General features: G+C 34.5%; 2 protein-coding genes across 2 annotated transcripts; both read right to left on the reverse strand.

Moving 5' to 3' along the window:
* Positions 1–4,281: 4,281 nt before the first annotated feature.
* Positions 4,282–8,661, reverse strand: LOC132610919 (rho GTPase-activating protein 2-like). The gene is made up of 4 exons (XM_060325327.1): positions 8,069–8,661; positions 5,736–5,856; positions 5,287–5,637; positions 4,282–4,906 (listed from the first exon to the last, which is right to left on the reverse strand). The coding sequence occupies exons 1-4, from the start codon at positions 8,461–8,463 to the stop codon at positions 4,406–4,408; spliced, it is 1,368 nt and encodes a 455-aa protein (XP_060181310.1). The 5' UTR covers positions 8,464–8,661; the 3' UTR covers positions 4,282–4,405.
* Positions 8,662–14,885: 6,224 nt separating this feature from the next.
* LOC132609293 (protein SLOW WALKER 1) lies at positions 14,886–16,970 on the reverse strand. Its single transcript, XM_060323195.1, has one exon. It carries the CDS (start codon positions 16,770–16,772, stop codon positions 15,171–15,173), a length of 1,602 nt encoding a protein of 533 aa, XP_060179178.1. The 5' UTR covers positions 16,773–16,970; the 3' UTR covers positions 14,886–15,170.
* Between the last annotated feature and the right edge of the window lie 640 nt (positions 16,971–17,610).

The following is a 17,610-nucleotide window of genomic DNA, read 5'->3' on the forward strand; positions in this document are numbered from 1 at the left end:
AAAACAACCGTTGATAGCATTTTCAGTCTTCCTGAAATTGTGGTAACAAGCAGTAGCTAGAGGACCATTATACCCAACGAAATTAAGGTACAATGTCAATTAACTTTTAGAGTACTTGTCAAATAAACGCTCCATAAGACCAACTCAACTTGAACGTAAAATCATAAGTAGGTTTATATTACCTCTTTCTTGTCTAATTAATTTTCAGTCACATTATTCTATGTAGTAATTAATTCTGAACAAGTCGTATAATTATTTCAAAGAAATTATCAGTCTATTTTACATGGCGCGGATGGTGAATAATAAATAATTCATTAATAGAGAATCTTATGAACAAAGATTTGTGTGGCACGTGTATGGCATTCTCCTGTCAGAAAAGGACTGAAGAGATATAGCGAAAGAACTGCATTTAATTAATGATAATAATAATAATAATACCTAATGATAATTAGTAGCTTAATTTGAATTTGATGGATATAAATCTAACCCAATTTGTTCTTGATTTGGCAGATAGCAAAATTGGATTAATAAGACAAAGTAGGTTCAAGTCAAAGAAATAGTGCTTTGTAACAAAATTTTGAAGGGTTTTGAACGCTAATTAAACAGAATGTTTTGTGCTTCTAGTAAATGGGGTTTTAAAAGTAATCATCTTAGTTTTGTATGATAGCATTTTGAATAAAGCAATATGGAAAATATGAATACTTTTATATACAAGAAAATGTCCAAATTCACCCACTATTACAGGAAAGAATTTAAAATTAAACTGATCGTATTTTCGGGCCACTGTATATATGTATTAGCAATATTATTTTGTATTTGTCATTTAGCTTTAGCATAGCATAAAACATGGAGTTATCAACTTGGTCAAAATGTTGATGCAATGAATTTCATGTGCCATAATCTAGATTTGTTCATCTACTTTTGTTTGTGTCTTCATTGTCTTCCATTGTATCAAAATTTATTTAATTATTTTTAAGGTTTTGAGGAAGTTTTGAAAACTTATTTTTGTAATTATTGTTATTGTTCGTTGTTATTTGACAAATGTATTAATGTTGCAAAGGAAGTAAAATTTATTCGCATTTAGTGTTTACATCAAACAAATGAATATAAAATATGTATGTCTTACATATTAACTACTCGTATACTTACTTAACCATTGATAGATAATACACATCCTCACTCTAAGTTATGATTGTCGATGTAAACATCAAATGTAATTGTGTATTTATCGAATATCAAACTTATAAGACACGTAAAAAAAAAAAAACAAAGTGAATTCGAAGAAAAAATCAAAGTAAATCTTAAACAGTAAACTCGTAATAAAGTAAATCTTAAACAGTAAACTCGTAATAAAGTAAATCTTAAAGCAGTAATCGCGATAGTAGCATTCAAGGTTTGAACAGCTCTTTAAAAGAAAAAGGAGAAAAAAGGGGACTTGTACACAGTGTAAGTTTCTAGAAGTGGGCTGACTCTTTGGAATACTGATGGCTACAACTATTACACAACCCATGGTCCATGGATGTATAATTGGGCTTCTAGAAGTTTGGTATCTATCACATGCCCTTTTTATTTGTTTTGTTCTTTCCTTTCTATATCACCCCTCACTTTTGTCATGTTCCTTGCCTTTCCTTCTTTCTTTTTCCTCCTTCAAATAAAAAAACAAAAAAGATTTCATTTTTTCCTATATATATATATATATATTCAGCTTCTTGATTTGGGGTTGTGTCCAAGAATGTTTCTTTTTGGTACCTAAAAGGAAATGGTAGAAATGATGAATCATCAAGAAATGAATATTAGTAGTAGTAGTGGTAGTACTCTTGTTGATATGTCTTCATTTTGGCTCTTTGAGTCTACAGGAGATTCTGAATTTGATACAAATTTTTATAGTGAACCAATGGATTCATCATTCACTATAAATCCTTCTCATCAACGTTTTCTTGTGGATGATGATGCACAATCAAGCAATGAAGATACGGAGTTGAATTTTCGAATTGAAAATGAAGATAATCATGACGACGACAATGATGATGATGATGAGGTGGATTCTTCGAGTTGTTGTCGTGTTTTTAATCGTAGAAGTGTTGGTTGGAACAATGATATAAAAGATGAGGATGAGGATGATGAAGATGAAGGGGATGTAGTTGAACAACGTTGGATGAATGGTGTCAATAGATGTAAGAAATCTAAAAGTAGTGTTAGTAGTGTTGTTGATTCTGAGTTCAAGAGCCAAAAAGACAAGGATAAGCTATTTTGGGAAACTTGTTTGGCTTCTTAATTGGTATTTGCCAAAAAGAGGAATATCATATGATCCAATGCAAAGTCTTGCCGAGTTTCCGTTTCTGATCACTGGTTTTTTTGTTTCCTTTTCTTTGTTTCTTTTCTATTTTTATTTTTATTTTTATTTTATTTGGCTTTTGGGTTTTCCATATTTTTGTTACAGATACTAAAAAATACAGAAAGTATATCAAGTGTATATAGAAATGAAAGTTGTGAATGGACCATTATGGTTGGGTTAATTAAAGGCCTCGGGTTCGAACGGAATGAATTCGCCCTTGGTAGATTACTCAAAGTGGATTTTTGCACTGCGAATTTATATTAGTCGGGTTTCAAAACAAGTACTAGAAAGAAATAAAAAAAAAAAAAAACTGTGAATTATAATGGCTAAATGGTTTCTTTATATTCTTTTTTCCTTTTCCCTTCTTTTTCTTGCTCGTCCTTTCGTTTCTTTCTTTTGTATGTTGTATTCTTTTCTCTTTTGCTTTGTCCCTTTACGTAATTTAATTAAAGTTCTCATGAAATTTGTGGGGTAGATTAGCGTCATGATTTTGCTAGCCACTCATTATAGTATTAGACCTTTTGTTAATGATAACGATGATTCAAAATCCCTACAATCTCGTACCAAGGACCACAAAAGAAGCTGTACTAATTATTTACTTCTCATTTTTTTTTTTCTTGTGGTGTCTTACCTGCCTAATTAAAATAGGTTTCAATTATATACATCGATAGTATTAAAAGAATTTATATATAGGTGTATATTGTTTAGTTATAGCAAATTATTTGCTTTATTAAATTATAATTGTAAGCATACTATAGATAACTGAATAATGTTGCAGGTTACTTTAACACTGGGGAAAAAAATTGTAACACTGTAACTCCGAAGAAGTTAAATTTAACCAAATTTGCAAGTAATTAAAAGTTTTTCTCTCTTTTTATTTTCACTCTTAACAATTGGTTATAGGTTAGCAATTACGTTATATCAAGGCAACATGCTGTCCACAAGATATAACTTTGTAATTGTGGATTTACAAGAGGATTAAAATCATTGAGTTTGTTTCTTGAAGTTTTGGTACAATAAAAATCTTAATTGAGTGGAAGAAAAGGTATCTATCCACCCTCTACCTGTAGGTCGAACAACATCGTACCAACACTATGCTTTCCACGACAAAAGAGGAAAGAAATCAAACAAAGTTCTGGTTTTCCCTTTTGATTTCTTGTACGTATATAGCTTGTACATGCTAGTAAAAGAATTTAACCAAAACAAGAGAAAAATTAGTTATGGTCCTCAACAACCAGTAGATGGTTCAAATATTAAATACAGTGGATACACCCTTAATTTCTATACATATTTCTTCTTTAAATTTTCTATGTACAAACATATAGTTGAAGTATGATAGAATGGTTACATATTGGATCTTTCTTTCTGAAAAAATCATGGGGAGAAAATTGTGAAATGGAAAATCATAGCAGTAACTTAAGGTGATTGAATCTAAGGCGCACCACATAGCATATGCAAGACACTACTGTTCCAAGAAAAAAAATTCACATGCTTCATGATTAAGAGCAAAATGGAAATGGAGCATAAATGAACCTGCTTCAATCAAATTCCCACTAGAACAATCACCTTTCACTGTTTTAGGCTTTTAGCTGGCTATTATTTAGTTGACCACTTCTCCTAAATGAAGTCTGGCCACTCTCCAAAACAAGTACTTACTGAGTTAATAAAAGTATTTAAAGCATTCTCTTATATGAGATTAAGGACTATGTTCTTTATGCGAATCATTATCTTCCTTCAACAATCTTTATGTTACATCAATTTTAATTGGTCAACATTAGAGTTCCTTTTGCTGATGAACCCAAGGAAATAACCACAAGTTCAACCTAAAGCTGAACAGTGATTAACAATTCAACAACAGGCAAACCATTCTGTGTCTAGAGTCTAGACTGACCCAAATAATAACACTTTACATAAACAACCATTCACTGACGATAGAGATTCAGGACTTCTAAAAGATGCATCGCCGGAATAGATTCAATCATACCAGTTTGGATGAGTGCATAGGAACAGCAGACTCTACCATGTTTATACCTACCATATTGACATCATTTGTGCTTCTACATGCTCCAATTAATCTGCTTGCACCCTACGCCCCACAGAAACAGAAGTTGCTCTTGAGTCTTCACTGTTGCCAGTGCTCAAGCCTGAATTCCCATTTTTACTATCCCCATTAAAGGTGGAGGCACTTGTGGGATTGTGTTCGCTACATAAAATTCCTTGTAGCTGTTTCCGAAAGTCATTTTTTGCACGATCGTTCTCACCCACTTGGCGTAGGAAGCTTCCTTCTATCTCACTCAATGACTCGATATCATCTCTGTCTTCACTGCTGTAGCTGTAATGAGGTTGTTCGTCATCATCTGATGCTGGCCCTGTTGATTCACATCTAGTCTCCATCTCTTGTTGGATGCCAAATTCCTTCTCAGTTTGTCTATCAGAGAAACTAGATGACATGGGTGAATATTCTCCTCCGCCTTCAGTCTCTCCACGTTCTCGTAGTGTTTTCACAATCAAGGTCTTCAGTAAGTTCATCACTTGAACAGCATGCACGAGTGCTGTCAATGGATCGGACATCTGATACCAGAAACAAGAAATATATGTTATGCTTCAACCAATTAATGAAACTAGAATTTAAATATTTTGTATGCCCGTGTGCTGAGGAGTTAGACAAAAAGAAAAGCAACTTGGACAAAAAAAGAAGTGACTTGGACAAAAAGAAACGAAGGGGCTTAGACAAATCTTTTCTGTCGATAACCTCAGACCAAACAATCGAAATGGACTATTCCAAATGTTCCTGGAAATTCTTTCTCCCATTGGACCATTTTTATATGTATGCATCAGGATCCCTATTCACGGATCTCTCGTTCGAGAGATCAAAATAAGAGGCTCAACCATTTCTTCTGACTCTTTTCCAAATTCGATGAATATTGGTTGATGAAGTATATTCAGTTTACCTGTGTCATATTTGGGGCGAAAACCATTGCAATATTTCTCGCATTCATTTTGTTGGACTCCTCTTGCTCAACGACATCAGCCATAAGATCAATTGCCCACTTGAGCAATGCGATCTCAGTTGGTTTAAGCTGTTTCACAAGCTCAATAAATTCCTCCTCCGTGTTGCATTGCAAAACCTGTTCTGGTGAAAGCCCATCAAGCACACCTGCCGGAAGCTCTCGGAACCAAGCTTTGATGAGACCAGCTAAACAGTGGACATTCATGTCGTCAGGCACAATGCCTCTATTGAGCTGGTCCCTTATTTTCTCCTCCTGGCTATTCTCTGGGTTTATTCGAAAAATTCCTTCAGCCTAAAGAACATCTGGAAATACTTAGAAAACTATTTGACATCAAATAAATTTATAAAGAGACTTCTTATCCATCAGAAATTATAGTACATGTGTCATACCTTCAGACCACCTTGCAAGTATAATTGTTCCTGCATTAACAAGAGAATAGTCGGGACACTATTGCCTCTTGTATCAAAAGAACACTGCATCGACTCAGCCGAGATGCCAAAAACACTGATGCTGCAAGAACAATTGCTACAAATTCAGCATAATAAAATAAGTAGCTTCAAACTCTGGAAGCAAAATACAGCCAAGTAAGTGACTCACACACAAATAGTATCAGGAGTCAACCTATTTTGGGCAGTGGTTATGTTATAATAAGTGTTTTCTGAAGAATAGCCTTGACAGAATTTCTGAACTACTGTTAGAAAAAGTATAAATTAGATGCAAGTTAAGAGTTCTAAGAATGGACTGAAACTGAATAACACAGTAGAATGATCAACAGTGCAAAGAGTTCAATCTGTATGATATGGTGGAATCAGCTTCACTTGAAACAGTAGCAGTTACCTTTCAAGTGGAGCCTCAGACTTCCAACATATGGAAAGGCTTGCTCATACGAATCAACTATGAACAGTTTACTCCAATATCCAGCTTTTCCTAATTTTTGTTTTCCCTTCTGCTTTTTTAGGGATTGGCTAAGGAAATACAAGAAAAGATGCATACAGCTATCTTCCTTGTGCTCTGTCTCTACTAAATATAGCAATGCCTTGTAATTACTTAGATAGCTAAGTTCCAATCACTGCTGTCCTAAGAATTTGTTCTTATGCTGAATCTACTCGCAGTCTTGAACCAAGGTTATGACATAATTCTTAAGGGGTGATCTTGGCCATAGGCAAAAGAGATGACAATAAAGCACAAAATACTGCAAGTTCTGTAACTGGTGAGATAAATTAGGGACAAAACTTAGTAGTGTAGATCAGTTCAAAGAGTTATCTCAGGATATTCAGTGTTACATTTTAATGGGAGAGACCACAAGGATCAAACACAGCACAGAAACATGATCCCACCTTTGCATACTGTCCGTGGAACTTGCTGGTAAATGAGAGGTTACTTTGACACTTTGGTGATGAGACTACTACTTTCATTCAAAGTTACTACTCGAGTTGCAAAGTTGACCGATGGTAACAGCATCTGTCTTGACGTACTACAATTCTATAAGAGCCACTTCTAATTGGTAGCAAAACTTACTAAATGACAATTCTGAGAAAGGTGATTGTAGATGCAGACAGAACCTTAGATAATCACCTGCGGTGCAAACCAACTTATGCAAGGTGATGAACTTGCTCCTGTTTGTTACGAGGACACTCACGTGACAATTAATTGAAAACCAAAAAAAAAAAACTGCTTTCAGCTGCTGAGGCATGAAATAAACTGGTCTATTATGATCATGTACCCAAAAGGATAGGGGACCATTGAAATAGGCACATCAAAATTCAGAACTATTGGATTACAAAGTAGGATAGTGACATAATTCCAATCTTCCTGAGGGGGCCTATAATAGAATTGTTGACTAGTTGAGAATGATTAAAGCATACTAATGCTATCCTCATCCTCAATTAGCTTTAAATTCTACTAATAGGATTAAAGTAACACACAGTAAATCTGTGCATTTACTGCATATATAAAAACTTCATTATTTCTCAGAGTTTGCATGAACCGCTCCTCAACTTATTGTATTGCAAAGTCTGTTGGCAGATCATCATACCAAACATATTTACTATCTGAATAAGTAAGCAAGCTTCGGATGGAATGTCTCTCCAAGCTCATATAAAGCAAAAGGGCTACAAGTAAATCGAAGTGTCGAACAAGTGTAAAGATAGGCTAACTATAATAACTCCTCTGAGTAGTAGTAAAAGTTTACATAGTCGGCCTTAACTAGTTTGGGATTTGAGTCGCAGTTGATTGAAAAGTAAGTATCAAACACTGGTAATTAAGCTGAAAAGGTGAATAGCTTATTCTGAGTAACTATCACCTCCCTAAAGTCTCAACTTTATCTCAGTTTTATGCTTTACAAATCATAAGCAAACAACATAAAAGACAAAAAAAATCATGAAACCAAAATCCACCCAGATCAAGAAATTGAAATTAAAAAGTACCCAAACACACACAAAAAAAAAAAAAAAAAAAAAAAGAGTTTTTTTAACAAACAGCATAAAAGGCAAAACAAAATCATGAAATCAAGAAATGGAAATTGAAGAGTACCCAAAAGACAAAAAAGCTAACATTTTTAACAAACAGCATAAAAAGCCAAAACAATCATTAAATCAAGAATTTGAAATTGAAGAGCACCCAAAACACAAAAAAGCTAAGATTTTTAACAAACAGCATAAAAGGAAAGAAATTCAAATTAAAAAGTAGCCAAAACACAAAAAAGCTTAAATTTTTAACAAACCTGGCACTAGGTACTTTACAAGGTATTTCAACTTCAAACTCAAGTGGAAGACCCAAAAAACCATGAAACCTATCAAAAGTGACATGAGTCAGATGTTGCACATTTGTCGGCCATCCAATTTCCATTGGATGAACAGTTGATTTCACTTCCACCTCCTTTTGATCAAACTGACAAAACATCATAGATTTCCTCAAAGCTGCTAACAACAAATCCAATAAACACAATTGATGATGTTGGTTTTCTTTTTCCTTAAAACTCTTCACATTTTCACCACCCCCTACCCCACTACTACTCACCATAACCAACCCTGTCATCTCTTTTCTTGGTTTCTTTTTCCAGCAACAAAATCTTGTTTCTGTATCTGTTTGTTTAGGCTGTGTTTGGGGTTGTTGCATTGGTTATAGTTCTTTTGAATTTCGAGGTTTCTTTGAGGAGTTCAAACGGCAAAGTGATTTCAAATTTTTGTTAATCAGCCTGACCAGAATGCCCTTTGTTACAAGAATGAATTACAGTTTATGTACAGAAAATTTTCTGATTTTCAGGTTGTTGTTCTTGTTAACCAATCATCATTTAATAAGTCTACGTCTAACTACAATCTAACTGCTCCGTGACTCTATCTTTATTTATTGTATCATTATCAATTATGACAACTTAACAATTAATGGTTTTAATTACAAGTATTTATTATATGCAATTATGCACGCACACACTTAAATCTTAATTGTCGGACTGATAAACCAAACTGCTACATAATCCAATTGCAGTGTTACAAATTTTAGTCTGTAATTGGGTTTTTTCTCTTTCGCGATTACTCTCTCTGTCCCAAAATAAACATCGTTTTAGTTCATTTTTCGCACATAAAAAAATTAATAAATACAATATATATAGTTTATTAAATTATTCCTACTTATTAGATGTATTTTGAGAATTAAGCACTATGAAAAAGAAGTAGTTCTTTAATATAAGGATATAGTTGAAACAACCAATATTATTTTTTGTTTTGAATTTCTAAAGCCACTGTGTAAGGAAATTGTTATGTCTCTCTTAATCTTCATTAACTTCTAAGAGTTTAATTTAAATTATCACGTTCACGTGGGAGTTAAATATACCCTTGATTGATGAAGACAATTTTTAGTCAATATTTATTGAAGTACTAGCATATGAGTGTCAGTTTCATTTATTGCAAGTCATTTTCTTTGTGTGTTATATACATAATTCGAAGTTATCGATGTAACAGGCTAACAGCAGTAAAGGGTTACTTGTTTCAGAGAAGTTACACAGAAATATTAATGAAAGGCTTAGTATTAAAGAATTGTATATATAGAAATTGTTTGTTGTTAAATATTTTTCTTCAACATTTCGAACTTGTTAACACAGCAGTCATGTATAAATAATAATTTATAAGGACCTTTTTGTTTTAATTAAAATATTCTATTTTCTTCCACGAAGTTGTTGGGTTAAAAGAGTTTCCACACAAAATTGGACGGACTTTATTATTTGAGAGCAACTGAACCATCTTACTCTTACCACTTCTGTTCTTGTACTTGCATTGCTCCACTATACTATTTTGAAAGTCAAATCACTTTTTCTTTTACCAAACCTTTTCATATAGTAGTATTTCTGACTAAGAAAATTATTATTTATATGTAATAGGAGTACTTTTCATCTAGCTTTTAATTGTTATGTAAATAAATATTTACATGTGTGAGTTAAAACCAAAAATTAGAAAAAATTATGGCTCCCCCTTAATTCATTCATTTTAAAATAGAGGGTGTAATTCCTAAATTTATATTTTATACTCAAAAGTCTAGGAGTTTTCTCTTGTAAAGTGTAACAAAAGTTATGTGAGGCACCGAAACATGTGCAGTTATTTGACTTGCCTTTTTTCCATTGTTTGGTGTTAGCTGTGCTTGTTTGACTAACATTTGGAAACTGTAACACACTTTAATTTCATTCACAATTTCAAAGTACAAACATTATACTAACACACTCCCTCCGGATAAAAAAAAAAGAGTCCACTTAGATTTTTTTTTCTTGGATAAAAAAAAAAATTCATTTAGCAAATCAAGAAAGAATTAATTATGTTTTTTCATATTTGCTCTTATTAAGTGTTATATGATCAAATCTCAATGCCTATTTAATTAGGGATAGTTTAGTCAAATGACCTATTTTTATCTACGAGTTAGTATTTTCTTAAGGGGTGTGCAAATGACTAAGTGGACTCTTTTTTTATCCGGATGCAGTACATAAACTCATAAAGACTACAACTTGTAGTTCTTGAATGTAATGCAATAACGGATAGAAATTTCATCTTGTTTAGAAGACGGCAGGAGAGAAGGTTCAAAAGTCCAAATGGTTTATATATTAAGTAATAAATAATTAATGGGTGAAGAAGGTCAACTGAACAGCACCAAATTCTTTGTTTCTTTTTAACCGATGAGACATCTACTCTACTAATTGATGCAAATGTATTTATTTCTTTCGACTCTGCATGTATATATATGTATTAAAATTCTTGAAAATATATATTTATATTAAATTTGTACCTGTTACTCATTAGCAGAACTTGTAATGGGTGCATTTGGATCAACTTTGCTCTAGATCAAAACAAGATCGCGTGGACTTTAAAGAAGTTTAATGTATATACTAAATTTTCTTAATCAACGTTTAATGTATGGTAATCTTACAACATTGTCAAAAGTAGAAGGTTGATTTGATACGTGAAATTTATCATGCCAAGATTAAAACCTGGTTCAAAGCTCACCAACCAATGCAGGAGCTCTATTAGAATCAAGAGCAAATACGAAATGATTTGCCAATGATGAGGGTATTAATAGCCTAAAAGTGTAACAAAATGTAATTCTAAAATATTTCTTATAGTAGATGGATAAATTTGAACCTCTTATTCTTTTACTTATTACTCCATGCGTTAAGATAATATCCAAGTCACTGCAACAAAGTATAGAAATTGCAACAGCACGTTTGACAACAAAAATAATATAGTTGTCAAAAGTCAATATTTGGCAACAGCTTAATTTTATTATTGACATATATGATGAATCTTTTAAAAATGAACTTTTTTTTTTGTTGCCAAAAATTTAATTTTATTGTCATATAATATTGACTATTGTTGAAAAAAATACTTTTGACAACTAAAAAGAAAAATTATTGCACATCATTGCAATAACAGCAGTTGGAAAAAATTTATGCAACAATAAAAAAAAATGTTGTTGCCGAAAGTACTTTTTGCAACAATAACCTATCTATGGCAACAAAAAAAAAATGTTACCAATTGTCTTCTTTCTTGTAGTGAGTCTTTTTGATACATTTCTGCACTCTTCCATGACGCAAGTACGCAAATAATCTTTTAAGGAACCCCTATTTATAAAATAATTAAAGTTTACAAAGCTTTAAAGTTTAGTAGTCTCAACATTAAATTTCAGACCATAGTATCGGGCTATGTTTGAATAGTTGGTCTGAAGTTACAAACTTCAGCCCTTCGGGTATGAAGTTAGGCTGTTGTAATTCAAATTGTCCTCAACTTTGTTCACCAATATCTTGGTTTAAATTTCTTGTTATTTTATAAGCATTTTACTCTTAACCATTAAATATGAGGCTATGATTCAACAAGTACCTACACCATTGAGAGAACAAAATTTAGAACTGAAAAATATTTCTCAAACCTTCTACGACAAAAGTACAACTAACAGTTACTAAATAAAATACCTCCATCCTAGAACATTCTCAACAACATTACAGATAGTGAATTCAATTTGGCAATCAATCCACAGTATTCACGGAACTACTGTGATCTCACTCCTACAGCCTACACCAGAAACTTATGATTTAGTCAATGACATAGTTCTTGTATCAGATGAACAAATTGTTTACCAAGATACCGCTGAAAGCCTCTTAGAGTTCTTCGAGTACATGGGATTCAAATACCCTGAAAGGAAAGGAGTAGCTGATTTCTTACATTCGCAGCTGATTTTGTTTAGTTTTTCTAATCGCGGAACATTTCAGGTTTCTGATTAAGTCTTTTCACTGTGTTGATAACAGATGACATCACAGAAGGAGCAAGAGCCATATTGGGCACATCGAGATGAACCTTATAAGTTAAATTCCAGTCATTTCACAATTGCGCAGAAGTTAAGGGATGAGCTTGTGTCCCTTTTAACATATCCAAGAGTCACCCTGCTGCTTTAACCACACAGAGTTATGGTGTTAACAAGGAACCACTGAAAGCTTGCTCGGCTAGGGAATTCCTTCTTATGAACAGGAATTTCATATATGCATTCAAGATAGTACAAGTGAGTAGCATTTCAAAGAAGTGAAGGGAAAAAAATTACTCTTTGTAAGTTGCTGAATGCTAATCTAGAGGTAAACAAAGTGTTCTGTTCTACTTTCCAGCTTATCAATGGCTTTCATGACAATGACACTATTCATGCGAACAGAGATGACCTTGCATATCAGCAAGCTCTCTCACACGTGAGAGAATTGAAGCAGGAAAGGGAACTGAAGCCTGTTTCCGGGAATTCAGAATCTGTGATATCAGACATATGACATTAAGAAGGATACTATGATCAATTCAATAGCTTCCACGAACTGGGTGAGGTGGGGAGGGGGCAATGATCCTCTGAATGTTAACAAATACATGTCAAAATTAGTTTTAAAAAATTAAGCAAGCCTGAGACCAAAACAAGTAGTTTGAAACCGTAGACACCTAATAGAGTAAAAATCTATCACTAATTCCTTTTGATAAGTAGAGTACTATATCAACTTCCTGTAGAATGCATTAGTACCTTATTTATCATATCATTATAGGGATATCACCAATTTCTACTGAAACTTAGTGATTGTCTAAAGCCCTCTTATAGTTGAAAGTCTTGATAAAATCATCAAGAACAATGAAACAACATGCATAATAATAATTCTAATAATGCTAACCCCTTTTTCTGCAGGCTGCACAAAACTAGCTTTCAGCAAATTTCTCCACTTGTCCTGCAAATACATCAATAATTTGCAGCATTACATCACATGTACAAAAACAGTCCAGAACTAATTTATTTCCAATGAATTCCAATTACTAGTTTCAACTAAATGCACGAGCTAATACCAACCTTCAGGTCCACCGAAGTTCATAAGGGCAAGACGCATAAGAATACAAGGAATGGTGGTGTTTACTTGGGTGCACTGTTTTTTGCTGTAATGAGGATTATGTTCAATGGATACCCAGAGCTAGCCCTCAGTACTGTGAAGTTTCCTGTCTTCTACAAAACCGATCTCTTCTTTCCTGCTTGGGCATATGCTTACCTAGTCACCTGCATGGATTCTTAAGATACCAATCACGCTTGTCTATCATCCAATTATTCATTATTACAAGTTTTGACGTTTTGCCTGCGATCTCTGATTCCTGTTACAAGATTATTATAAGGAACGATGATTTGAGAACAAAAAGTAAAACCTGGAGAAAATGGAGAAGAAAAATGGCAAATGACGCTTACTCTGAAATTCAGGAATAACTCACTCAGAAGATGGAAATTCAATAGCATTCACAAAATACAGAACATATCGAATTGGAATTGTACTCCTATTCAGCTGGAAAAGAACCCAGAAAAAGGTAGTATCAAATATCAAACCAACGTAAAATCCCCAACCTAGAGTGTCTTAGCCTCCTAGGTCAAAATCCCCGATTAGGGCTTCCCATCAACCTTTTTTTTTTCTCTTTTTTTTTTTAAACTGGTAATCGTATTCTATATCATGTGAGCAAAACAGTACATAGGTTGTACTGAAACCAAATTTACAGAAGTACTCCAAGACCCTACCTTCCCATCAACCTTTCACCTGTTACTTTTCTCCCAATAATATTTAGAAATAAACCAAGGAGGAGACAAAACTTCGGCAGAAATGCCGTCAATATCGGTTTTCAATTCCACCAAGAGAAAATCATAGCGCTAACAATAAAGATAACACAAAAGAACATGGAAAAGGAACGGAAGGAAACGCTAGAAGGCTATGGAACGAAACCTAGCTGTAGCGGATATGCTATGTGGCTGTTCCAACCAAACAGATTGTGTTCTTACAATCTTTTAGTGCAGTGTCCATACACCCTTGGTACAGTTCACATAACTTTTGGAACATCGAAACTGAATACAAACAACTAGCAATAAAATCATTCCAAAAACTAAAAAGACATCAAAGAGAAATTTGATAACACATTCCACCTTGATGTCTCTCATCCTAAAGTATTATGTCGATCCACTATGACATCCATGCCTCCACCATTTTGTGATCTAACCTTTTGCGTTGCCCTCAGATTTTTTGAATTCCACCTGTGTTCCTAACTTCCTCCTGCACTGCTGCAAATCACAGACAAACCAAAATCCTTTAGGCGTTGTCAAAGGTCACAATGAACATGGTTACAAAACCTTTTTTGTATTAATTCAACAAAGGTTCAGAACCTACATTACACTATGATCCCTTACAACAACAACAACAACAAGAACCATGCTAGAACCTAAAACACGTCAGCCAAATTGGTAGAGAAGTTCTCAGTTTAATCATAAGTCCTGTTCTAGAACCCAATCATCTGTCATGGCCTGAGAATTCCATTTATAGCAAACAACCAACCGAATTTGGCACAGCCAACCACAACGGATACAGTGAGATGAATGAGACTTCCACTAAGAATGTAGAACAGCAGACCTGCCCAATATCATAGTTATTAATGGGAAAACCTTATTTGTATGCTGAAGAAACGAAAATTGAATTCCAAAAACAAGAAAACCAATTAATCCTTCCAACATGAGGAGAATCATTCATAAATTCAGAGCTGTATAGCAAAATCAATTACATAAAGAAGAAATAGTGAGGCTCAAAGATTTCCAAGTACACCAGTTGCTACCAATGCCAATTAGCAACTAATCCAATTCAGCCAAATTGCAAGGATAAGCTTTAACAATCCTATATAAAAGAACAAAATTTCTTGAAGGAATACTACAATCTGATGTCAAAACTTTTTGTGGTTCACAAAATTGAAGGAAACGATAGCAGAAAAGCAAAATGATCAGCCAGATAATTGACACGCAACAATAAGCAATTATCATCTCCTTGCAGCAATCTTGAGCAGAGGAGAAACAATTCCCTGTATCTGTTGCAATGTCTGTTGCACTCTTATTTCCTCCTCGACATCTCGTTTAAGATTTCTAATGTGACCTCTCAGTTCATCTGATGATTTAATATCTTCAGCTCGCATCTCAACAACTTTCTTTGTCAATCCCATCAGAAACCTTGCAAATCTAGGCATGGTCGAATTCCTCTGCAGAAACCTTAGAAGCAAACCAAGTTCTTCAGTTTCCAAGTTCGACACACATCTCAACAACTTCTTCCTAGCAACCAATTCCTCCATAACAGCAACCACATTTTCGGGGTTCTTCCCATTCAAAGCAGCTAACAAAGCCTCCTTATGCATAAATTTCTTCAACAGCTTATCATGCTCAGCCACCTTTATCTTCTTAGGCTTCTTAATCAAGTAATCCCATTCGGATGGCTTCTCACTTTGCCCCCGCTGAAAATACCTAAAATAAGATGGCCTCAGCACCCTACTCCGAGGCTCCTCAACCGAACGAAAACCACCAAAATCCACAAGTTCCGTGCTCTCACTATCCTTCACCTTTCTCTTACCAATATACAACGTCCCATTCGACGCCCCAATCACCCTCGTAGAACAATCAGGCGAAAACCCAACAGACATTAACGGATTCGGAAACCTCATAGAATGAGTAACCTTAAACTTCCCATAATCGAAAACCTTCATATATCCATCCAACCCCACACTCAAAATCCGATATTGTTGCGCTTCCTCACCACTATCCTTCCCAATTTTACCAACACAAATCGACGTAACAGTCTTGTTGTGCCCCTCCATCGTATACAACAATTTCCCACCTCCTAAAACATCCCAAATCTTCACGGAATTCCCACCAGCCGTCGCAACTAACCCACCAGACGGCAAATAAATGACATCCTCAACAGGCTTCCCATGATCAAACTCCATCACACAACCCGAATTCAACACCCTAACATCCCAAACCTTAACCGTATGATCATAACTCCCCGAAACAAACATATCATCGCTAACAGGCGAAACATCTCCACATCTCACATAATCTTTATGTCCTAAAAGATCACAAATTTTACACTCACTAGCAATATCCCAATACTTAACAATAGCATCATCACCACCTGAGAAGAGGTGGAGCTTATCGGAGCGCGGGTAACGGACAACCCGAACGGGTCGGGTATGTCCACGTAAGCGACGGAGTGGGACACGCGTCTTGATATCAAGAACTTGAACCGCACCGGAAAGATCACCGGCTGCGACTAAACGACCGTCAGAACGGAAAGAAGCGGTGGTTACGGTGTCTTTAAACGCAGATGAGATTGTCGTTTTGGGTTCTAGGGTTTGTGCTGAGAAAATTGACACGGTGGCGGAATGTGTGGCGGCGAAATCGTGAGGGGATGTTGGGGAGAAGGAGATGGAGTTGATGGATGAAACCAATGTTTGGGTTTGGGTGTCTTTAGGAAGTTTGAAGGATTTCCAGTATTTGGATTCGGGTGTTGGGGTAGTGGAATTTGATGAAGTGGGTTTGAGTTTTGGCTTTACTGGGAATGTTCTTGCTATTGATGATTGATTTTCTGCCATTGTTGAAGCTCTCTCTGCTATGCAAAATGAAGTTCACAGTTCGGCAGAAATTTTTTTAGGGTTTAAGGGTTTACTTTCTTTTTTATTGATTGATGATTAGGGTTTATCAATGATGAGTGGACGGGTTCTTTTGGGTCCCGACCCGACCCACAAGAGTTACCAACGGGTCGCCTCAGGTTTTAACATGAACTCCACTGCAAAGCCTAAATTAGGGGATTATGTTTATAGTTAAACTTGTGTTGTTCTTGTGTTTAAAACTCAATTTTATTTTATTTTATTTTCTCTAAGATTTATTAGTTTTAGCCTTTTAGAAAAAAAAAATTGGACAATACTAGCAATATAAATACTTACGATGGACCATTTATATGGGACTATTTTATTGTCCAAAGAACATCGTTCAATATCAAAGAAGGAATACGATAATAAGATAAACTCCAACATTCACTAAGAAATAATGCAGCAGCAAGCATGCAATTGATGGTTTCCAGAAATTAGCCAGAATTTGTCTTAAGGCATAACTAAATTCTACCTTATAAAGTAGAATTTTCGTGAAGCTTGTCTTGTGATTTATTTATTTTTTCCTAAGCTAAGGTTCAAACTCAGAACTTCGAAGTATTTTTTGCCACCTTTTTAAGCAAAAGACAAAAATTAAAGAGCAGCAATTTGAGGGGCGAAAATTATAGATCAGCGCCTTTGAAGGGAAATCCGTGCAGAAAAAAAAAATGTATTTGATTATAATGATAATTCATCTAAATTTGTACACTGAATATTCAAGATTCTTTGTTTTATCTACATCTAAAATTGATTTTTTAATTAAAATTAGTACTTAATAGATATA

This window comes from Lycium barbarum, chromosome 9 (genome assembly GCF_019175385.1).
Source record: "Lycium barbarum isolate Lr01 chromosome 9, ASM1917538v2, whole genome shotgun sequence".
In the NCBI taxonomy this organism is placed as follows: Eukaryota; Viridiplantae; Streptophyta; class Magnoliopsida; order Solanales; family Solanaceae; genus Lycium; species Lycium barbarum.

What these genes read in the sequence shown, in the direction of transcription:
- LOC132610919 (XM_060325327.1), bottom strand. Translation starts at nt 8,463, where the DNA reads ATGCAACAACCCCAAACACAGCCTAAACAAACAGATACAGAAACAAGA. An exon ending in ACTTGCAAGGTGGTCTGAAG is followed by an intron (nt 5,638 to 5,735) that starts GTATGACACATG and finishes GATGTTCTTTAG; the next exon opens with GCTGAAGGAATTTTTCGAAT. An exon ending in TCGCCCCAAATATGACACAG is followed by an intron (nt 4,907 to 5,286) that starts GTAAACTGAATA and finishes TTCTGGTATCAG; the next exon opens with ATGTCCGATCCATTGACAGC.
- LOC132609293 (XM_060323195.1), bottom strand. Translation starts at nt 16,772, where the DNA reads ATGGCAGAAAATCAATCATCAATAGCAAGAACATTCCCAGTAAAGCCA.